The sequence below is a fragment of the Ochotona princeps genome, chromosome 11, assembly GCF_030435755.1.
Source record: "Ochotona princeps isolate mOchPri1 chromosome 11, mOchPri1.hap1, whole genome shotgun sequence".
Classification (NCBI taxonomy): Eukaryota; Metazoa; Chordata; class Mammalia; order Lagomorpha; family Ochotonidae; genus Ochotona; species Ochotona princeps.
Window position 1 is genome coordinate 47,939,148 of NC_080842.1, and position 24,652 is coordinate 47,963,799.

The 24,652-nt window shown below is 42.1% G+C and overlaps 1 protein-coding gene across 9 annotated transcripts in view; it reads right to left on the bottom strand.

Annotated features, from left to right (window-relative positions):
* LIMCH1 (LIM and calponin homology domains 1) overlaps positions 1-24,652 on the bottom strand; it is a 312,362-nt gene that overhangs the window by 50,035 nt on the left and 237,675 nt on the right. For 4 of the 9 annotated variants that reach the window (XM_058670162.1, XM_058670160.1, XM_058670161.1 and 1 more), the window contains 2 exons: positions 21,085-21,337; positions 4,157-4,192 (listed from right to left, as the gene is read on the bottom strand). In XM_058670162.1, the coding sequence (XP_058526145.1) occupies positions 4,157-4,192; positions 21,085-21,337 (289 nt within the window). Of the gene's footprint in view, positions 1-4,156; positions 4,193-8,228; positions 8,490-8,901; positions 9,014-9,122; positions 9,230-10,255; positions 10,583-11,130; positions 11,374-12,824; positions 13,125-19,579; positions 19,847-21,084; positions 21,338-24,652 lie in introns of all 9 variants that reach the window. The other 5 variants (XM_058670166.1, XM_058670159.1, XM_058670164.1 and 2 more) reach the window with 2 other exon arrangements.

The following is a 24,652-nucleotide window of genomic DNA, read 5'->3' on the forward strand; positions in this document are numbered from 1 at the left end:
ATAACTCTGAATTTACTTCTGAAAGCAGGCGGAGAATGTAGACTTTAAAAATACTTAGGGCTATACATATGAATCTATTCCACAGGAAACTGCTAAATTTTGGGCAAGGTCATAGGATCTTCTCTGTGATGCTGACATAGACTCTTGCAACAGCAAAAGCTGAAGCAGCAAGATGAAAACAGAAACCAAAGCAAAATCCTTTTTTTTTCTTTAAAAATAAAAATGACCAGCTCTGTGGCCAAGCAGGATACAGGGTTCGATAATTAAGCAACAGAGGGGCCCTTGGAAGCTCAAAGGTCACTGCTAAGAACACAGAAGGCAGCGAGGATCATCCAGTTTTGAAGCCAGCTGAACACAAAGGAAAAGAGAAGCCATGCACTCAGACATGAGGTAGCGCCAGACAACATCAGGGAGGTTGGCCATTGTAGCCAGGCCACGGGAGCCATGGTGCCATGGCGTGTATTGAATGTGGGCATTGCAGGAAGCTCGCTGCTCACTCGAGGGGACGACCCTGGAAATACCAGCTCTCACCTTGGGCCCAGCGTACCCAGAGGGAGCCTGGGAGGAGGATGGTCTCTGCCTGTCTTTGCAGATGCTGAAGTCTGAACTGCAAGAGCTAGTACTCAGGAGTGTGTGTGTCCTTTAGGACCTTTGCTGCACGGAAGGCCTGCCATGTGAGCTCAGATGAGCATGGGTACAATAAGCCACCATCTGAAGCTGCCTTCACACTCTCGGTGGGCAGTCCTGACCTCAGCTGTCCTTCTGGAAAAGTGGACTGTCATCTCCCCCAGAGGAGAAGGGCCAGTTATGTGCTATGTTAACGTTGTGCTAAGATTTAGGAATTTTCAAGGTTAGCTGGAAACGTCTAACCCAGACTTTTGGAAATCTCATCAGTCACAATTTACGTTAGTGGGCATTTTGGAAAGAGATAGAAATTCATCTCATTCCTCTCACAGCTCACTGAAAAACAAAAATCTGACCTTACCAGGCCTAACCCAGTGGGTTCATCTTTTAAAGCTATTTATCATCTTTGCTAAGACCTTAAAAGAGTATCATCTCTTTGAACTTTGACTCCTGAGGAGCTGGCAGGCTGTAGATGAGAAAGGAAGACATTGGCTTTCTGAGTGCTGATGGGCAGAACTATGGCTTAGACCAAGAAGGTATCCAGGATGAAAATGGACCTGGAACTTCCAGGCCTTGGAACTTGGTTATCTCACCCACTGGGTGGGCAGGAGACAGCAGCCTGGCCTTCAGAACTGCCCTCCTCGCTCTTGGACTCCCATCTCTATTCCCATAGTCAAGATCAGGCTGCTCCAGCTTCACCAGGCCAAAATTACTTAGTTCTGCTTGCCCTTTCATGCACTAGGAAGTACAATTTTTTCCCCAATATATTTTTTTAAAGAAATAGCAACCAACTGGTCCCCCCCCAAAAGAACGTTTTTTAAAAAGCAGTAATAACTTCATGCCATTAAAAAAAAAAAGGATCTGAGAAAGTTGAGAATTGACAATACTAGATAGAAAACGGGCTGAGTCACTGTTCACATGGCATGTTTCCTAGTTCAGGGCTGAATTTGGCCTCCATAACGAAGTGTGCATCTGGAGGGTGGGGAGCCCTGGAGACGCCTGGCTTCCAGCATACCAGCATGGCTGGGAACCAATCTGCACACAGCACCACTGCTGATGCCCTTAGCTGCCTCGACAAATGCCTCTGGCCACACAGCCCAGGTAGTGTGGTGCATTTTTGAGGGCACAAATCCAATCGCCTCAAAAGGAGCCTGAAAATTGTTTCTGGGCCAAGGCTAAGCTAGGGAAATTCAGAATCATAGTGGTCTGTGGCTTTCGTAAGACACAGGCTGCTCTGGTGGAGAGAGTGTTGAGGGAGGAGACTTGGGCAAGAGAGCAAAGGGGGCAGGAAGGTGAAATGAAATCCGCGGAAATGTTCCTGGCTGGCCAGGAGGCGGAAATTCCACAGTGGGCCTGTGCGGCTCTCTGACCTACATTCCCCTTAAAGGGCACATCTCTTCTTGTTTTGGATAGATGTTTTAAATGTGTCAATGATTAATCAACACAGCCTGAGCCAGGAATTTGCCTTTAAAGATTTTGGGAAAGACAGATGGGAGGTGGGTGGGGAAGGGGGACTAAACTAACAATAGTATAAATTTGTATTTAAAAAATTAACTCCTGGGGCCGTTGTGATTTACCAGGTAATGCTACTTCCTGCAAGGCTGGCACTCCATATGGGCTTCAGTTCGAGTTCCAGCTGCTCCACTTCTCATCTAACTACCTGCTAATGTCTTGGGAAGGCAGTAGAAGATAGTCCAAGTGCTGATTGCCCTGTTACCCATGTGGAAAACCAGTGTGAAAGCCTAGGCTCCTGGCTTCAGCCTGGCCCAGTCCTGGCTGTTCTGCTCATTTGGGGAGTGAACCAGTGGATGGAAAATCTCTTTCTGCTTTTCTTTCTCTCTCTCTGTAACTTTGGCTCTCACATAATTAAATAAATACACAAACAAACAAATAAATAAATAAAGGATCTTGCATAAAAAATGAGCTGATATCAACTTTTCATTTTGAACCTCTTTGGGTTCATGTAGGTTGTGAGTACTCCAAACAAGAAATTCAGCACTTAGGATATTTCTAGATCCCTGGAAAAGAGAGTCCTTTTGCCAGTTTTGGTCACTGCATATGCTCTTTGTAAACTTGAAAGAAAATAGAGGGCAGTCCTCAATTCTATATCTTTCAGAAAATCATTAACTTTCCCTGTGGGTGAGGTTTTGTGCATGTACAGGCAAAATCCAAAAGCTCTCAAATACAACTTCCTTTCTTTTACCTTTTGGGGATTCCCAGAGATCTATTTTAGGCAGATTGCACAGCAGCTTTGCACTGATGAAAAATAAATCCATTCTATCAAAATGTTTTTGCTTGCCAAATCAGAGTGGTGTTTTGCCTATCAAGCTTACATAATCCTCCTTTCAGAGAATGTTAAATACTTCCACAGCAGGTTTTGAAAGTAATAATTGGGGCTCAATTTTATAGACTACTTAGCTCTGCACAGTCAATCAAGCTGCGGTTGAACTTGGTTTAGACATGAGCATTTTGTATGGTGGGCCACTAATCCAGCCAGATGAGACATCGGAAACTGGACTGCTTAGTACTAACGAGAGTCCAGATGAAGCCAAGCACAATGGGTAATCACTGTCTTCGGGTGGAAGTGGGATTTATGTGTGCCATGCCCTTAGCTGAAGACCTCATTTCATGACTTGAAACTATGGCTCAGGCCAGCGAGACAGGGAGGAAGAGAGCAGGTGTCCACTCTTTGGAAATCCAAGCCTACCAGGAGCCCACAGAATGCCTCTCCTAGAGCTCAGAAAGCACTTGCTATTGCGATTAGTATTGGTTCTGTTTCTGAAGAAGACCAGTGACTTGAACCCAAGAAGGCTAGTATCTTGCAAACGTCTGCCCTGTGTATCAGTCTCAGAATGGCCCACACAAGGGATAGCCACTTTTGAAAGGGAGCTACTGGGGTCCCAGATGGAAGGAGATGGATTCTCCTGAAATGCAGCTTTCAGGGCTGGAATGGATCTCTGAAAAGCATCCCAACTCATGTTTTACATCCTCGACCCCTCTGTATGCCACAAAACTTGGACAAGACTGCAATGTTTTGGTCTCCAGCATTCCCACAGTTTATGTGACTCCAACCCGGGAGGAACTTGGGCCTCTGAAGGTATAATTTGTGGCTTAGGATTTATTTTCTTAGCTTAAAAAATGTGAATAGGGAATGACTACTTCATTGTTTACTTGAAGCCTTAACATATCAAGAAGTAAATGTGAAATTCAGAATTCCCTTTCGACAATCTCATGGTTCAGAAGGGGCACCAATGTACAAACCCTAATGAGAATGACTTTCACATGCTATGAAAAGCAAATGTTAAATTTTAAGCAGCAGCTGCACATTAGAGTCATGCTTAAGTTGCCTTTTTATTCATCTTTCCCATATAGGACATATGTTCTGCATTCCAACTTGAAGCACTTTGCTACATAACTCAGTTAACTAGTCAGTTCACTGTTGCGTAAGCTGCATTTCAATTAGTGGTAAGTACTGGAAGCATGCAGTTTAGGCTAGTAATTAATGTAATCCTACAAACACAAAACAACTTACTCTGCGTCATCAGACACAGGAGTTCTCGGACCGTATCTATAAGACCAAATACAAAGTTAGAAGACTGGCAGGACAGATAAGTTAACAGTGTAACCAAACTGGAAATTAAAACAGCTAGTGAAATATATGTGTGCCAAACTTTTCTGCTGATCATACTGGAAGAGAAATGTCATTTACAATTAGCAATAGTCATTAATGCTGCTGCAAATCAAAGAAAGGTCTAGATTGTTCTAAAGAATGTAAAATTTATATTAAGACCCAGAGGATCAATGTAAATTATCTCCCATGTTACAAAGAATTCATTCAATATAATGAAAAGGCTTTGGTACAAACCACAATGTTTAGAGAAGGTAGCTTTAAAAAACTATGTAGAATAGTCATTTACAAACAGCGAAACTTTTCATGCCATTGTGCTCAGTGCTAACGGGCTATAATGAACCCACAACATCCAAGCATGCCCTCACTACCTCTGTCCCTGACATGTTAATGCATTTGTACAAGTGACATCAAAGTTTCCAAAGTTTTCCGGAAGCAAACTAGAACTCAAACCAGAACCACAATCAGGGCCTTCTGCAGGCATATGACAAAACCCACAATTCCTAGAAAGCTGGTAGCTTTAATCAAAACCAGACTTGGATGATAATCCACAACTTGCAAAACCCAAGTATCCTTAATCTTTTATATTCTTCTGATGACATAAGTAAAGTTGTACTCTGCCACAAAGTCACTTTCACTCTATGTGCATCTGACAAAGCAAACCAAACAGTAAATTAGACAAAGAATAGCTCAACAGTCAATTTTAAATATTTTTTTAAAAAATGGAGCTTCACAAATAAATCTTTCTTCAGTCAAAGTGAATTTTAAGGACCGTTTCTTACCTTGACTCTGAGAGTCTGCTAACTGTTGTAGTCTGCCATAGACAATGAGCTATTTCAGTGAAGAAAATAGACCCCTGCTTTCTGCCTCCAATAAACTGCATCCTAGGATTGTCAGTAAAATTACTAGGGCTTATGTTCATTTTCATAACACTTTACAGAAGAAAGAATAACTCCTAAAGACCTCTTTCTACCTATAACCTTATAGAAAACACCTGACACACATGGCTACACACACTGGTTCTCTCTTCTTTCCTAGGCATTTATTCTAATGCATTCACAGTTTCATCATAGTGAAGGCAACCATACCAGGATAAAACCCCAAATCCCTGTGGAGGTGGCCAAAATCAAACCAGGAAAAAGGTTTGCAAATGGTTTTCTTCTGAAAGACTCATTTGCTGTTTCTCCAGGAGATAGGTCCAGAAAGTGCTAAAATTTTAACTTACTATTCCTAGTTTTCTAAAAACCACCACCAGACTGAAGTAGATGATGAATGGCTTCTAACTCTGAAGAGTGGAGAAATGTTTCTCAGTTAAAAAACATATCTGTTGGAATGGACTTACTGAAGTAAGTATTTCTCAAATTACCTATGGAAGAGGGCACAGAAGTTATGTTAACAGAAGTTAATCTTAATGGATAGATAAGAAACAATCTATGAATAGCTTTTATGTGTTTTTGTGTCCCTCACTAAAAACTCTGAATTAATATTTTATTGAAGCATAACATAAAGTACACACTACACATTTACCTGAATAAATATCTTTACATCAGTGTTATATTTTGCTCTATATAAATGTACTCACACTGCATGTACTCTTATGTTTGTCTGCTTTAGCACAAGCTTGGTTTTCTTTTGGAGATGTTTAGCTATTTTGTTGCATACAGGACAGATCTGAAGTTAAATTGTTTCTGCATAAGATAATTCACAACATTTCAGACATCTCTCCAACAAACAGAGATTTAAGCTAAACTCTATCCTAATGGGACAGGAGAGGACGTTGCTGTGTGGATTTCCTGAACAGTGATCAGACTGGCCCTCAATAAGCATTTGTGGAATACTTATTGAGGACTTGGGAAATTGAAGAAATTGCAGTCTGTGAGGATAACCAGCATTTATCCTTCTTTGAATGCAATTGTAGACTTCAGGAATTTCCTGTCCAACTAATTCATTAGCTTTCAAAGGGCATCACCTTAAGCAGAATTGCCTTTGCTGGTAAGGGAAGATAATTAGAACTTAAACTTTAGGTGCTTTCCCCAGTTATCTTACAAGAAACATAAAAATAAGGGTAAGTTACAGAAAAATCACTTACAGATTTTTAAAAAGCAAAGTTGGTGAGTTAATGTACCCCATTCTTCATGGGCTACAAAATTGGTCAAATTACAGCAGGTGTAAGTATTGTAGCAAAAAAAATCAATAAAGTTTACTTTTAAGGGTAGGGATATAAGAAAGATAAAGGGAGTGCTTATGAACGGACTGATTGTAGCATATAACTCTCAGCACTATGAAAGCGTTCAGAGTAAATAATTGGCTGTTCATACATTTCTACATTGTGAACTTGCATTAGATTCCATGAGAGTGGGAGGGGAAAATGCTTTTACTGCTCATTTAAATGATCCCCTAGCACCCAACAGGATCTTTTAAACATAATAATTATTTGGTTAGGTATTTGTTGCAAGGAAATAAGAACTCCCAAGGTGCATATTGGCTCAATCACCTAGTTAGCTCACATAGTAACCTAACCATATCTCCCTCTGATCAAATGAATCACCCTCGCTTGAGTAGAGTGGATTCTTTCTGGACCACAAAGACAGTAAAGAGATGGGAGCAGCAGGAAAGTTCCCAGCATCCACAGGTTCCTCTGTTAGTCTGTGTAGGTAATGAGCTAGCGTGGGATAGTGGTCTTCCACTCCACTGACTTGGATTCTGGGTATGTGGGCCTAGATTGCTAACTGCAAATGCAGATGGGAATTCTAAACTCTCAAAAGATATAAATGAGAATATAAGTTCTTAACTCTCAGAAGGAATAAAGAAGCAGGAGAGCATCCAGATAATACCCAACAGGCAGTAAACCTCCCTTCCTCCTTCACCTTCATTCTAACTTGATTTACAGCACCACTGAGCCAGGGCCAAGCTCCAGGATGAGGCACCTGGAATGTGAGCAACTGTGGAGGACCAGGCTGACTACTCCGTCCTTCTGCCATTCATCAGTCGGGAACCAGATGGGACCCACTCACTTCACGTTACACCATACTTCCTGTTCGTGAGATGGAACTGACATCCATTCATTCGACTCATGAATTCCCAGGAGAGGGTAGCATACTCTGAAAAGGCTATGTGACACTCCATCAATGCAAAACACAAATACCACCCATGCCTCCTGATAACAGTGTTGCAGCAAAGGCTCTGCTCTATCATTCTTACCCAGAAGAAGGTAAAACAGGCTAAATCAGGGGATACAGATGGTCAGGATACCCACTTGAAGAATGGAGATTACACAATGTTCTCCCTTTTTGTTACTCTGTCCCAGTGACATCTACATCCTGTAACAAGCAAAACTCCAACATGTCCTCTGCTCTAGTGAACTTATAATTATGAAAAACAGTCCTCACTTCTTGGCTCACACTTGCAGCACTTATGTCATTCCTACTAAAAGATAACAAGACTTCAGCATGTAGTGCCTCATTCTATAATATGAACTCCAGTCTATTATTTCCCTACTCTTTTTAAACCAAGGCAGAACACAGAATAGAAATCCTACCCTCAGAAGGCAACGAGCATTTGCTAATGTTGGATAAGTAATTACAAATTTTGTAAATGGTGTTCCTCTTCTTTTGGCCTGAAATCAAAGAGTGATAAAGCAGGTAGGAAGAAATACAATCCATTCGCCTATAGGCCCCTACCAGAGGCAGGAAGGATAAAAGAATTTTCCATCTATTTTGGCCACAAGAGTGACAGTGAGACAATATTTAATGTGTGAATTCACCAGTAAACTATGATTTTAGCTCCTGTTAACATGCAAAGAAAAGGAAAAAACAAACAAACAAAAACTTGTTCAGACCGTTTTTAGTCATTTCATTGCAGCTAGCAATAGCAGGTAAGTGTCCTTGATGCACCATATACAGTAACACCACACTTAAAGTTTGTGTTAAGGTTCAGACTGGGGGAACAAAGGCACAGGGCACAGGGAGCACCTGACCTCTGATCCTGCATGGCTGGACCCTTGATTGGTTCCTCAGCATCCTGTTGCTTTGCAAGTGGAACTAGAAGGAACAGGTTTGGGCTAGATCCAGTGTGTCTCATGGCCACCCCAGTTCTCCTGGCCATCATGTCATCCTTTTGTGAATCAGCCATCTTCTTTGGGTTTTTTGTTCCATTGGTGCTCCAGCCAAGAGCTGTCATCTTCTCCAACTTCTCTTTTGTGCCCACAGTCTCCTCTTCACAGGCCCAAGCACACGTACTAGAGCAACATTCAGTCCAGACAATCAAAGGCCCACTGATCACTAATGGTATTTCCGGTAGCATCACTCACTGGGATTAATTCAAAACAGATGGTGGCAATGGTATGGAGGCAGCAGCACACAGCAGCAGAGTAGTAATCCCTCTTTTAATACACCAAATCTCTACCATGCAGCTGGCACTCACGCAGGTTCCCTTTCTGATTTTCATGATTATTGCAGATGGAATCTGGCCAGTTCCCAACCCATGCAAAGCCTACAATCTGCCCAGCAAGGGCACCAGAAGCAGAACTCCGACCCTGCAGCAGGGACATTCTTGTCCCTGACCTTCCTCCCCACCGCATCAATCACTGAGTGCATACTGGCCACACAGGGCAGAGGCAGCACACCATGGAAGGCAGGCAGGATGCTCACAGTGGCTGGGTGTTCTCCATGGGACATTCTGCTTTGGACAACACCTCAGCATCTCCTTGAACAACTCCTTCGTTTTCTTCTTTGCCACCCTGTGGCAACTGTGTGGATGTAACTAAAGCCGGAGAGGATAGTTTTACTACTAGGAAAAAATTCCTACCAGAGGCCTTGACCCCACCTGTCACCCTTCACCTCTTGGGGAGGCAGGGGACAGGGCTCCTCACCTTCCTCTGTCTTCCTGGGGCACTCACTCAAACTGCAGCCCCACTCTTCCTGAGGAGTCGGGCGAGAGTCCCTCTGGCAATAGTCATCCATGCCCGAATTCACTATTCTGTTGATGAACAAGTACAGGTGGCAAGAGAGAAGAGGAAAAGGGGTTACAGCAGGAGGGCATTGAGATGAAAGTTCAGTCACTCTCAGGCTAAGGCCAGTTAGGAAAGATGACACAGTCAGACTGGGAGAATGAGATGCGCAGCAAGAGCTTGAGAAAGCCAAGGAGGGCTGGCCTGAGTTTGCCATCATGGCAGCAAGCTAGAATAGTCGCTCAGGATGCAAGCACACAAGGATGCATTCCTAATGAATTTCCTACCCTCTTCCACCTCAGATCTCCACCGGCCACTGAAGCCCCAGCCATGTACCTCTGGTGAGCTAAGTTTGGTTCTATCCACAGCCTACTCTCTTATACTGTTATCTCCTATGCAGTCTGGAACCAGACTGGATGGGAATTCACTCGTGGATACTCCCAATTTATAACACTCCACTTTCCCACCCCCAGTCCAGGCAAAGAGCAGTCTTTCATATTCGGGAGTCAGTAAATACTATTAAAACATTAGAGACCTGCATATTTTTTTCTGAGTCTACTGAGATGTGCAAAGCGTGCACTCATGACATTACTATTTTTTCCTCCCTGGGGCACAGGAAAGAGCAAGGCTTTATGCAAAGCCTGATCCTTACCAATTTATCTTTCAGAACAACATTAACCACACCGTTGCAACATTCTAGCCATATCATAGTTCTATTGGTATCTTCAATTAGTAAAGCAGGGTTTGGAGGTTTGGAGCCACTCAGGGGAGGGGTCATTTCCTGAGGCTGCTGGCATCCCCACACAATCATCTTGGGGATAACAGAATCCACATGCTTGCTTGCAGTTTTCAACACACACACACACACACACACACACACACCCATACACCGCCCCCCCCCACGCAGCGTCCAGGTGGCCCACAGACCCAGCGGCAGGGTCTGCGACAAAGGTGTCATCACTAGGGCTTTGTTTAGTGTGCAAACCCTTAAACAGCAGCAGCAGCAGCAGCAGCAGCTCCCATGCAGAGCTCCTTGCCCCTGGATGCTGAGATACCTGTGGTCATTCAGGGGAGTGTGCATCGGGGCTTCCTTGCAGCCAGTGGTAGCTGCGGAGGCAGGGAGGATGGAGGGCGTTTGAACCCTTTCACTGTAACTGATGTCTTCTACGCCCTTCCGGGGCCCAGGTTTGCCAATGCTGAGCCGCTTCCATGTCTGCTGGTCTATCTCTGTAACTGGCCCAAAATGCACAAATTTTTGCCTAGGGCTGGAAGCTTTCTTATAGGCCCTGGCTTTGCGGCCGGCAAAGTCATCCCGGATGGCAGTTTCTGTTTTAATTTCTGGCGAAGGCTCGGGGGCAAGGATGTGCTGAGAGTCTGCATCCCTAGTCAGAACCAGAAAGAAGTTCCAAAGATTTCTAAGGCAAGCACAAATCAACAAGAGGGTCTCTAGAAAATTCTAGAATTACCTGTGGCTAGAGCAGCATTACTACTCCACTGATCAACCATTTGCAGAAATGACCATTTTCTTGCCTGAGTAAGCAGGGCTTTCAGTCTATTTTGGCTAAAGTATTAAATCTAATATCATAAATGGGGGCATAGGAAAATCTTACATATAGTGGAATAATTAAATTCTTGAAAAATTCAGTTTGAATTTTCTACACCACACCAGCATAGTAAGATAAATAACCATTTATAGCAAGTCAGATGGTGAAAGAGGATGTTTTCTGTCTATGTGGCTTGAAACCTTTAGGATCAATTTCCATTTGAACATTTCATTTGAAACTTTTAGGATCAATTTCATTTGAACACGTTTAGTTCCAGGAGCTCTGTGTTTTTAGAGGCATTCTTTCTAAATAAGAAATGGTCAAGGATAAGCACCTGACTTCTTCAGAGGTAAAGAATATGACTGACAGGGGCAAACTTGACACACCTCGTCTTCCCTGACACCTGCAATCTCTCCCACGTCTTCAGGTCAGCTTCCGTTATGTTGGAGCGTATGATGAAGCTTGGGGCCTCACGTTGAGGGCCAAGGCAGCTCTGAATTCTCCGCTGGGCCAGGTCATCCTTGTAAAGATCTGGCACCTTCCTCACTCCCACTTCCACTGGTTCCCACTCCTGAGCTGTCATGACGCAGGCCATCCTTGATGTCACCTCTTCTGTTTGGCCCTGGTTTCTGCCAATTGGATCCAAGCCCCACGTCACTGGACAATTTGATTTCAAAGAACAGGCGCAGACAAACAGCACATCAAGCAAGGAAGACAAACATCACAGATGGAACACAATGCCGGAAGCATCATTCCCTAATCAAAAATTATGGAATCAATAGGAGTGGGGAAGACTTTGATCTACACTGTTCTTCTAATGCTGTAATGAGACAGAACTTGTTTAGTGGATGGTGGGCTCTAGTTTGGGAAGAGAAACCAGGACTTGCTGAAAGGACTAAAGAATGAAAATGAGATTTCAGTTTGATAGTCATGATGTCCAAATTCCCACTCTGTTCAAGTGATTGTAATGAATTCACATTTTCTGATCAAATCCCTTAGTTCTCTCGGAATGCTTTTTACTACACTGATGAAATGTTAGCACGCTGCTCTGCTTGATCCAGATTCTAGGACTGGTTTGGAGATAGTAGAAGCCTTGTCCCGTATTAAACATGTCAGTCATAAACTCACAATTGCCAGGAAGTGCACTCAGATTCTGAACAAAGACTCAATGTGTAAAGACTTCAGTCTCTGCTTTTATACTGGCCAGGTTTGGCTAATGCAAACTTGGACAACAGAGACTGTGTCCTCTTATCTGAATTTCTAAAGTCAGTGCCTTTCCTTCATAACTGATATTTTTAGTTGCTCCTGTAAGAAGTAAACATTAGCTGATTCACGTTGACAATGTTGTCATAGGAAAGAAACCAAAGTTGAGGTGTTTACAGGTATAAACATTTGAACATGTCAAATGTTGATTTTTAACTAAGCCTGCTTCTGCAGATAAAAAAATTCCAGAAAGGCAGATAAACAAGGCTTAGTTCTTTTTTCCCCAAAAAATAAATCACCCACAACAGTTATTGTAATACAGTGTGTCAAGCTACTTCTTGGGACTGTTGCATCCCATATTGGAGTGCCAATTCAGGTCCCCATTACTCCAGGTTTCCAATCTAGCTCCTGGCTAATGCATTTGGGAATAAAGTCCTTGGGTTCCAAATGGAAGACCAGGATGGAATTTTTGGCTCCTGATTTCAGCTTGGTCCAACTCTGGCTGCTGCTTGCATTAAGGGAACAAACTAGAGGATGAAAAATCTTTCTGTCCTTCTACATTTCAAAGAAAATAAATAAGTAAATCTTAAAAAAAAATCACCCAATGGCACATATCTACATACACCAGTCAACAATACCTGCACCCACACGTGACAATGTGCACATGCAAATTCCACGTTTCTCTGCAAAATTTAGCCCTAACTTGGACATGGCCACATTACTCTCTGCCATTTACATACAGGCATCTAGGAAAAGCTGACTACCTCGAGTTCTACTTCCAAGTTAAGCACTTGTAATTTGGGAGGGAAAGAGGAATGGGACTGATACAAATCACCTTTGTTTATGTTTTCTCTACATCCACACACACAGTGCACACCTTCTGTGTTCTAGACTTTTCTTTCCTGCGCTTCCTTTTGACAGTTTGCTGCCATCTGATCTCTCCACCTCTTTCTTTCTGAAAGGCCCATAGAGGAGTTGATTCAATGGCACCATTGGCTTGGGCTGGTTCATCCTTGTTCTTCTCGCAGCAAAGTCATCTTTCACAAGGTCGGGCAGTCGACGTGTCGCTTCATCTTCTGACTCAGAATCTTTGCCATGTTGATGGGCCAGGAAAGGGTTCTCTTTGCGAAGAATAATATCACAAGCAGCTTCCTTCTCTTCATTCGGTTGCTTTTGACTGACAGAACAGAATTAAATGAAACCCCACATGTGATCACACGAAGCATACTTAAAGTCCCCATCTCCAGACAGACGATTGGGCTGTTAGTGAAATATCTTCTCTGTATCATTAGTTCAAATGGCAATTTTTTTTTTATTACTTTAGTCCACAGTTACAGCATGGTTAGGGCGGGGTTTAAAGCCTTGAGGTTTTTCGATAGACACTAACAATGCTAAAATTTCTTCTAGCTGCAGCAGCCTCAGAGTTCACATCCTAAATGGCTCCTAAAGTGACAATTCAGTTTCTTCCCATCAAATTGAGAAGAAGTAGGAAGCTCTTTGTTGCTATTATTTCTTTTCTTTTCTTTTTTAAGCATATGAATCATGCACCCAGCAGGTACTCAAATTTGTTCCTGACTGATGGGGCAGAACACTGGGCCGCCGATGAACAAATCCAGCTGGATTCATACCTGGAATGTGTGCCAGACTGCAACCTGTGTGGAAGGGCTTTCTGTGGAGCTCAGTTAACCTGACTCATCTGAAAGAAGTTAAGAGCATTCACAGGGTGGACCCAAGGCATAAATAAAAGCTCATCTGCTCTGCCCCCTACTATCAGCAGCTTTTTCTTCTTTCTCATCTTCCAACATGGTATCTTCTATGTATGACAGATGCCCAGTAAATTGTGGTAGGAAACTTTGCCAGGACAGATTTAAGATGATGGTTATGGACCATTTTCAAAGGGATCATGAAGGTCTTTTTGGAAAATGGGATCTTTAAATTTCTGCAGGCATACAGTTTAATGACAGATTACCAGGCAGTAAGTCTTCAGATTTTTTCCACTTTGTTATATTTCTGCTTTTTGTTTGGGGTGGAGGGAGATTTATCATTGCGCCTTTGTGACACACAAACAAATCACTACTCCTCCACTTAAATATAAGACTGGCCTTGTTTCTAAGTAATAATGAATTATGAAACTTTTTCATCATGTATTATCTTCTTAGCTAATATATGACTTCTACAGAAAATTTCCCAACTTTGATCTGTTTTCTGAGAAAGGGTTAAGAGAAACGTCTTCATCCTCAAAGGACAAACTCATCTCAAAAAAAAAAAAAAAGACAGGAGGAAGTAGCCTGGCTGACAGCGAAACAGCAAGACTGTGTATGATTCTGGTCAACCGGTTAGTCGACTCTTTTCTAAAACAGATTATTACCCTAAGGTGACAGCAGGTCCTCACTCCCCCTGAATTTTGAACAGTCCTGCTATCCTTGACATGCCTAGAAAACTCCTCATTACTGTTAATTATGATTCTCAAGAAAATTTTAAAACATGGAATTTTGTATGGTGGTGATGCTTTGCTCCCTGAATAAAATGCCATCCTATATGAAATCTTGCCCTTTGACTGCACATAGGACTTGCAATCTCCTGCCTGGTCCTTCCCGGGACTGTGTTTTTTCTTCTTCCCTGAATCTTAGCCAGCCCCTCTGGCAAAGACTAGCTAACGTGGCCTGGCTATGATTATAAAGAATGGTCAGAGGAAAAGAACACACCACTGAATTAGCCTCTTCCAAAGCACTATGTTAACTACACACTGAGGATGACATTGAAGGTAGTAAATGTTCATTGAGCATGTACTGTGCTAGAATTTTTGTACACTAACATTAACCTTGCAAGGCCACTGTCATCATTATCATCCCTAGTTTGGCAAGTGGAAACTTAGACTTGGTTAAGAAACCTGCCTGAAGTTGAAAATCTGGTGCTTATGTTAAATTTCAAACCCAATCTCTGAAGCCTCTACTCTGTGGTCTACTCATTGTCCTATCGGAACAATGCCAGGATCAGTTTGAAAAGTAGAACATAGTACAAAAAAAAAAAAAGACATTAAATTAGTATGAGAGCTGGCACCAGAGAGGCAATTTGGTTACTAAATAAGAGAACTTGTGAGTTGTGCTCAGAATAGAGTTGTGATTTGCATTGCTGCTTATAGACAGCACTGGTGATGGCAGAATGCTAAGTAGCCATACCTTACACTATCTGTACAACCCCCGTAGGGTTTACAAAGCTCTTTCAAATCCCTATCCCACTGTGGGGGCACATAACCCAGACACTCTACTGCACCATTGTGGGAGCAGATCTCAGCTTAAAGCTTGCAAGTCCAAGAACAGCATGAGTCCTAGGCTTCCTCTGACTCAGAATTCTTCAGAATAAAATATACACACTTATGCAAATGATCCTGTCAAGTTTTGATGCCAATTTGAGCAGGGAGAATCTGTTACCTTATGCATCATGTGAACCCAGCCAGGCTACAGATTTTCCTGTGTGTTTCTTTTTAGGCTCAATGCCCAGTTTGGCAGGACTCCTGTCTAGTGATCTCAATTTAGATATGTGGACTTACTAAAAGGGAGTTGAAGAGAGCTTTCCATATCATTGGCTACTTAAAAACATTCCCTATCCACTTGAAACACTGTCATAATGAGTGATTTTTTTTTCCTTGCTAATTGCTTGAATCTTGCAAATCCAGAGCCACAAGGCAGACTGTTTACAATAATTACACAAACTCTGAGCTGTCACTGTTAGTTATGAAATAAAGGAAATAGGCATGAGGGAATGCCAAAGTTCATGGAAAATGTGTGTGTGTGTTTTAAATATACATGGGTTTCAAAGCATTTTGCACCAAAATAGACTTATTTTCCATTCCATCTTTCCATGAACATTGACAGGTGTCCAGTTACCCAATAATGAGATGAGTTTTCTTTCTGCGAGGGATCTTCAAGAGTGCAGTTTATTATGAAATTGGCATATTGGGCTTGATTTTCCAGTCTGGGCAGTCCACATATCCCAGAAGCAGTGACTTCCCTGACAACAATGTCAGGTAGGAATTGTGATGAGGAGACGATCAAAAACTCTAGTTCTAAGTTAAACAAAACAAAAACAAAAACTCATCAAAAAACCCAAAAATCTAACAAAACCAAAAACAAGTTCAGGTTTTCATGATAGAACAAATGATGAACCCAAAGTAAGACAGGAGAAGGAAAAAGTACTTGTCTCAAAATTTCTAAGGTTTGCGTATTTCAGAGTGACTGGGATAGTGAAGAGCTGGCATCTTCTTTCCTCTTTCACCTGGCAACACATAAGCAGCCAGCTCAGATTGGCAGTCCCCAATTCTATTGAAAGAAACTGGGCTCTCAGATTGGCAGTCCCCTTGTTCTATTGAAATAAACTGGGCTCTCCAGAAAAGCCCGTTAGTCATTCTGGGAATGTCACTGGCAATGCCTGGCAGGGCAGCCAACAACTGGTGCCATATGGGTTCTGCAAGCCATGTGCCTGCCTCACCCGAGCACCTGCTGACCTGTTCGGCAGTGACCAGGAGCTAGAAGCTGGCCAGGAGGGACATGAGCACTTAGGAGTCCGGTGTTTGCTGTATCTGCTCTTACTCTAAAGCTCTCTAAAATGTCTATTGTTCCTTGGGGACTTTTTGTCTCCCTGTAATTAATTACTATGTGGTTGAGAAGACTCAACCAGCAGAATATACTGAAACATATGAAAACAATTAGAAATGAAGTTACAATCACATGAAACCTATAATTCAGTGCATTTTTTTTCAACTTCTCCAGAGGGAAGCACCAAGTGAAAGAACTTGAATCTTTGTGACATTTTAATTCAGGGGAAGTGAACTGTGGTTCTTCTTTTATCCTCTCAAGAAAACAGAAATCTTGGCTTTTGTTTGGCAGATTCTTAGATTTGAGGGAGTAATTTAGTTAATGAAATCATAAAATAGGAGTAAAAGAGATTTATATACTTTTTTACTTTATTGGAAGTCCTATAAATATTGAACTCTGTACATTTATAAAAAAGTTCTACTTTCTGTCCCCTGATGCTAAGTCATCTCCTGACAGATTTTTTTGACAGAAAGCATGGGACTGCTAGGCCTCTAACCTCACATAAAAATGGAATTAACAGGCATCTTTGCTCCTTTTTGTATATTGCAGTAAAAACAGGCCAAGGAGGTGTTTGATGATGTTCATACTTGGGAAACAAGCAAAATCAAAACAATGCCATCTGAAAAAAGCTTTGTTCTTTGTCTACAATCTGCTCCTCTTGCCTAGGCCTCCACACTCGCATCCATCTCTGTACACACACAGTTTCCCAGCAGAGACAGGGCCCCCAAGAATCACCCTATGTGTCTTACTGGATTCAAAGATCTGATGGCCAGAATCTTCCGGATGCTGAAGATGAGAGGCCAAGGTTAAGACGCTCCGAAAGACATCTGCAAATGTCAGTGATTACCATCGCCACATACCAAGAATCCCTTTCTTGTTCATGATAGGATTTTCATTCTAGTGAAGCTACTTCCTGCTACTTAAAAGCAGGATCCCAAGTGTGGATAAACCTACAATGGCTTTCAATTCTGATGTGGCTTTCAAAAAGTAAGAGCTAGTTATGCCAGGCTGGTGACATGATACACATGGAACCCTCATGAATGAACTAACAGCTGGAAATGGTGTTTAACAAGTGGATTCGAGGTATCTGGGGCAGCTTGTTGTGTTGCTTTTAGGAATATGTGTAACTGTCTTAAGCTCAATTTTAAATGCTGAATCAGAATATTGGAGGTGTGGTGACTTGCAGACTTCTGCTTAATTAAAGGGAACTAATGAGTGAAACAAGAATTAAGCCAGAAAACAGGAAATACAGATGAGAGAAGAAAATAACATTAATATAATATGCATCTATCAAAATTGCATTTTTAAATTAACCCATGATTCTATATGTATTTATCTCTTGGGAATAACCGTGTTTTATCACAAAATAAACTTTTCATTTATTGACATGGGCAAGTACCCCCACAAAATGCCCAGTCATGGACCAGTCTCTTCTGCTACATCACCATTTCTCCTGGATATGTTAAACTAGCTTAAGGGAGTGCGCCACTCATTTCCCTATCTTTGTGACAGACTAGAAATGATGGTGTCCTTGGTGAATTTTAACCTCAGGTTTTCACATTAAATACTGATTTTAATGTGATTAAAAGTGGAGGTCTGTGTATCAAAGATATGGAAGGTTAACATTCTGGGTAAGCTCACACTCATACCTTTATTACTTATTCTTTTGTGTTCTGGGATGAAAGACAGAAGCAGGGAAGTCTGAAAAGTGGTGTGTGGTATTCCTAACACTAAGCCCTGTCTCTGGTACAAGTAGATGCTCACAGGATGCAAAAAACAGGCACATGTCTGGCAAGGTCTCAGGATCCAAATGTAAGACTTTTTTAGACTACTGCTGTTATTAAGTTTCTTCAACATAACTCTTCATTATTTCAGAAGCTCAGAGAACAACTTATAACACAAGTACAATTATATGTCAGGACTTTTTAGAAGCCCATACATGTTTAGAACAGGCATGACCCTAGGATACCACAGAAGCGGAAGAAGTATATTTTTGGGTTTTCTTTAATCAATACAAAGCTACTCTGGGATTAAATTCACATAAGTGAATGTTGGCTCTTTCAATTAAGGACTGAACCACAGAAATAACCACATTTAGAATTGTGCACCAAAATGGAAAATGTTTGGTTAAATATGTGGAAGGCAGATGTGATGCTGTGGTTAGAAAATTGGAACCTGGCTACTAGGCCAGTGCTGCCCTCTGGCAGTCATTTATTATCCCTGGTTCTGTTTCCTCTTCTGAGAAACAAGTATATCACCAACCTCTTAAAATTAAACAGAACAGCAAGTAACAAAGGAATTTCAATAGTCAAATTGTTATGAATGTCAATTTGCCAAATAAATTTTGCACTATTATACTTTTTAAGGTTGTTGTATTTAATATGCATGAAAAATGAACCAGCTTCTCAAAACATTGAACAAACACAGTTTTCTGTGGCTTCGATCATTCTGGGTCTCCATCTGTCAGTATATGAAGCCATCAGGGATGTGTACTTGGGCCATAGTTACAACTGAGTAAAGTCATTATTACATTCTTTGTTTTGGACTCAGCATGCTTTGGAAATAAAATTAACTAGCTACTCCCTTGGGACGTTTTTGTAAGCCAGTTGCTCTTTCCAAAGAGAGTGTTCCTCATCTAAAAGAAACTGACAGTTTTCTAGGGATTGGAACTAAAAGAGAAAGATATGAGCCATTTAGGAGTAGTGTGAAAATTAACAAGCCACAAACAACAGGAAAATATGACGTCACCACTGGGTAAATCCTGCAGTCCACAAGTGACTGACCACAAGAGCATGACTAGGACAAAGTCTAACCAAGCAGCAAGGAACTCACACTTCACCTCGGTACCGAGCACTTAGCAGAGACATGCCCAAAGGCAGATGGCTGTCTAATTCTACTTTGCTCAGGGCAGGGAATGTTATGCAATGGGACAAGCAGTAAATGGAAAACCCAGTTGAACACTGCGACTCACTAGACAGATCCCAAGCCTCCAGGCATGCAGAAGGGCAGCCAGCCTAACCCTCAGCGGGCGGCTAACCTGGCAAAGCGCTGGGCAGCTGGCATGACCTTGATTCCTGCTTGCTCTAGCCTTCTGCGCTTTCGGACTTCGACAGCACCTTTTTCTTCCAACCGGGGCACAGGTGCTGCTGCAGTTTCCTCCGCAGGAGGCTGCCCCTTACCACTGCCGTCGGATAATCCTAACCCTTCATCAGAAGGATTTCCACCAGGATCCATCTGGCTGATGGGGTCCTCTTCCCCTGGAGACCCTACTTCACTTCCCTCTTCCTCTATTGTTTCAGGATAGCTATTGAGTTGGACAACACGGTTTATCAAACCAATGACTGGGCAAAGGAAGCCAACCATATGCCACCTTCCAGCCACTCTGGTATAACATTTAACTTAAAAAATTACATGTCATAGTAGGTAATATGACCCTGGTAAAGTGAGGAAAATGAAATGTAGCCATTCACTAATACACTGCACCATATTCTTAACACTGATTCAGAACTATTGCAAAGTTGACATCGATAGCAAATGTCTTCTCTGTTGGAAAGGTAAAATTCATTAGTCTCATTCAATAGTTACAGTCAAAACATCCACTTAGTGAAACACATCATAGATAATAAAGATGAGTCTCCCCAACAGTTTGTTTTATTGTAAGATCCTCGGAGGCAAGGACTGCGTCTTAGCTATTATTGGGTCCCTAGGGTCTATAAGATAGTCTCTAGCACATAGAAGATGCTCAAGAAGTACTTGCCAAATAAATGAGAAAATAAATATAAATGCATATTCAGAGACTAAGGAAAAAATACTGCTTGATTCTTTAAAGCAGGCATGAAGAATATCCAGCCCATCAGCAGTACAAAGCCCACAAAATCTAACCTTGCCAAGGAAACTGCAGGTGGGACTTGAAATTCAATAAATCTATAGCAGGTTAATTTTTAAGTTGATAATTCTGTATGTGCCACAAATGATGTCATAAATATCCAAATGGCCTCTGGAAGAATACAGGTTGCCCACCCTTGCTTTACATGGGTGAGACATTAGGCGCATCGTCCATTTACTACCATCACTTCCTTACATAGTGGTGAAGCACACTCCAATGCGTTGCTTACATAGCTAAGTTTGTATCTAGATGAACTTGCATCTTAATCAAAGGAGTCTTTTTGCATAAAGATACAAGACATTCTACACTTCCTAGAACAAGATTATTAGGAGTCAGGCAGTCTCCATAGAAAGATGCAGATGACAAACTCTTTGTTCTGTGTGTCCTCTCAATAGAACTGGCTTTACACACCTGCTTGTTAGATAAGGATTTGTTGAATATCGATGGTGTGCTAGACATTTTGATAGGTCCCCTCGGGAAGCTGATATTTTATCATGGCAAGGATAGAGAATCTGTCCTAACCCCTTCACCCCTACTCCTTTGTAATCATCCATCCACGTTCAGAATGGTGACATAACCCCACTCACAGCCAGGAGCTGAAGTTCCTGTGCCACTCATACCCAGCTGGGAAGAGAGTAGCACAGACCAGGCCTTACCTAAAGGGCCTCTCGCCACCGAGCGGGGAGGTGGCAGTACTCCAGCTTTTCCGGTATTCTTCTCGCTCAGCCTTCTTCTTTCTTAGAGGAGCTGGGACGTAGGCCGTCTGGTTGCTTTTGTTGGGGAGGTATTGGTTAAAAGGCACTGCTGATTTCGGCTCACCATGGGAAGTCCGTCGCGCAGACATGTCATCCTTCTTCACATCTGGTAGCTTCCGATGTGGCAAGTCGGACTCAGAGTCACTTCCTCTCCCTGGGGAAGAGAAGAAGGGAAACTCCCAATGTCATGTCCACAGTAGTAAGGACATGGTCAGATCTGTAGGTCCCAGCGATTCCCCCTCTAAATGATTGTAAAATAAATCTAAAGTAGCAGTCTAAATTAGTCCCTAGTCAGACAGAGACACTCAATTCTAATCAGGAGAAAACTAACACATAAAAAAATATCCTGAATCAAAACAGAAAAAAAAAATAAAACCACTTTGGCATAGGTATCCATTTTTATAATAGTGGTTGATCAATTTTAGTCAATGAGAACAATACAAGACTATCCAATTCTGTTGATTACATATAGAAATATACATATTTACACTTCAGAAGAGACTTAAACTAAAGAACTAAGAGAGGTGGCAGCCTGGCAGAAAGACAGTGCACAGGGAATTAGACTAGTTACACTTCTTTTTGAGTCCCCTCTTCCTTAACTGTGGCACTTCGTGCATGATCCATCACCCACTGAAACCTGCTTTCTGATCTATACAATGAGGATGATAATACTACCTAGTTCATAGGACTGCTGGAATAATCAGACTCATCTGAAACTACCAGTACAGAGCTTAACATAGAATAACATTAACAAATGCCGGCTACTCTGCCAGAATGATTCAGGGTCAGTTGAAAATGCGCCGGGCACTCCTAGACTGCTCTCCAGCACACTTGATTGTCCTTTTCTATAAAATAGGAATGAAATGATTTGCCCTGCAGATGAAATGATAAAATACATTTAAGAGTTAAGAGCACTGACCATAAACAAGTTGTTCATTGTTAAAGATGAAATATTCAGCTTATGAATTATTTATGCCGCTTGCTTTCAGCCGTCCTTCCAAGTTCTGACCATTTTGATTCAGGACTTAGCTCCCTCCCCACCCCAAGTCTTTTAGTAAGTGTATCTTCCGCAGTGTCTAAAATGTTGATAGTCCCCTCTGAGTGGCTTTATATGCAAATACTGTCTGGCCATGTGACACTCTGAGATTCATTTCTCCATGTGACATCTCCACTTAGGTCTACTACAGCGGTGACAGGGGCCCAAACACTTGGGCCATCTTCTGCTACTTTTCCCCATTTGATACAGGCTGGGAAGAAGCGACTCACAGAGGTGGAAGGGCCCCTTCTGCATGAGTGGCCAGCAACTGTGCTAAAATCCCAGTTCCTGCTCTTCCAATACCCAGTGAGAGCTCCCTTCCCTCGACACATATTTCTTTGGATGTTTAGTATCGTAAGGTAAGTATCACATTTTATTGAGCAAACAACTGAATGAAAACTATTCTTCTGTCAACCATGGAAGCTTAATAGCACAATAGTTTCATCTCAGGTCCCTCAATTCTGTCTTACAAGTCTGGACTTTATTTGTGTTGATATCTGAAACATGAGTATTCTTCAAAAAAAATCACGGAATTGCATATTGTGAAAAAAATGCATGGGTTTTCAATTTGTTTTGCACTGCAATAAACTTATCTTTTAATTCGACTTTCTATGAACTTTCTGAAATACCCTCCTATATTACCTAAAATATACCAAGTGCAAGTTTTGAATTATATTGTTTAATACCTAAGAAGGGAAGCTTTGGGCATACATCTTGATAAACATTAACTTACAAATGCCTTAGGGCATCATAGCTTAGCTGTAGGAAGTGTAGCTTTTTGGACTTAGTATCCAGGATCTAATTTCAGTCCCAGTGCCTGCTAGCTGTGCACCCTGCAGAAGTCAAGTTTCTTGAATTTCTGGGTCTGCATAGGACACACTGAGATGATAATATGGCTCTCAGAGATTGTTATGAAGATTACATGAGATAGTGCAAAACACCTGAGAAGTAGCTGACAGTAGCTTCAGTAGACGTTAGCACTTTCACTTAATCTGAGGCCAAGAAGTCAAAAGATTTTTAGTTCACCTCTTCCTGCAAACTCAGATATTTATTCTGGTGACTTCTCTATTCACACCCAAAATTAGGGAGATGGAAGCTGGCATCACAGCATAATAGGTAAGACTACTGCTGGCAGCACCAGCATTCCAAGTTGGTACTGGTTTGAGTCCTGGCTCCTCCATCTCCAATTCAGTTCTCTGCTAACATGCCTGGGAAAAGAAGAGGAAGATGGCCCAAGTGCTTGAACCCCTATAACCTTGTGGATGACCCAGAAGAAGCTCTTGGCTTTAGCATGGCCCAGCACTGGCTGTTGCTGCCATCTGGGAGTGAACCAGTGAATGGAAGATCTCTCTGTCTCTCTGCACTCTATATAACTCTGACTTTCAAGTTACAATGAACAAAACTTTAAGACAACAAAACAAAGATGGGAGACACAACAGAGCATGTGGTGGTGATGCAACTTGTGTGCCCCTTCCTTTCCAGGAGGCTATGTGTCTCTCTCTCCCTCTTATAGTAAACATGGGTTCTTCTGTTGTTCAGGTACAACTAAAGCCCTTTTACTTTTCAATTTCCCTCTACCACTTTCATTGCTCTCATTCCTAATTTCTCTCTCTTTCACCTAAAATACAAGATATTTGGGCACCATGATGCATCATATTTGCAAATAGAGTCTTAATTTTAAAAGTACCTGGGGCCTGGCATGGTAGCCTTGGACTAAAGTCCTTACCTTGCATGCTCTGGGATCCCATATGGGCACCAGTTCATATCCTGGTTGTTCCAATTCCCTTCCAACTCCCTGCTCGTGACAAGGGAAAGCAGTCAAGTATGGCCCAAAGCTTTGGGACCCTGCACCTGCGTGGGAGACCCGGAAGAAGTTCTGGGCTCCTGGCTTTGGATCAGCTCAGCTCCAGCCATTGTGGCCACTTGGGGAGTGAACCAGCGGATGGAAGAGCTTTCTTTCTGTATCTCCTTCTCTATATAAATCTGACTTTCTGAAAAAAATAAGTTAATTTTTAAAAATGAAAGTACCTGAGTGAAAGATTTTGCATTTTTGCTGTCTCCTTTTTAAAAGGTTTATTTTATATATTTTAAAGGCACAGTGTTAAAGAGAAGGAGAGACAGATCTCCCATCAACTGATTCACTCTCCAAATGGTCAATGGTCACAATGGCTGGGGTTGGACCAGATAAAAGCCAGAGCCCACAGCTCCATTTAGGTCTACCACAGGAGTGACAGGGGCCCAAAAGCTTGGGTCATCTTCTGTTACTTTTTCCTAGGAGCATAAGCAGGAAGCTGGATTTGAAGTGGAGCAGCTGAACATGAACTGGTGCTCAGATACAGGATGCCAGCACTGGCAGGCAACAGGCTCCTGCATCTTTTCTTCAGTGAAGCCCATCAAATGGTCCAGATGGGGTATCAGTGAAGGTGAACAAGG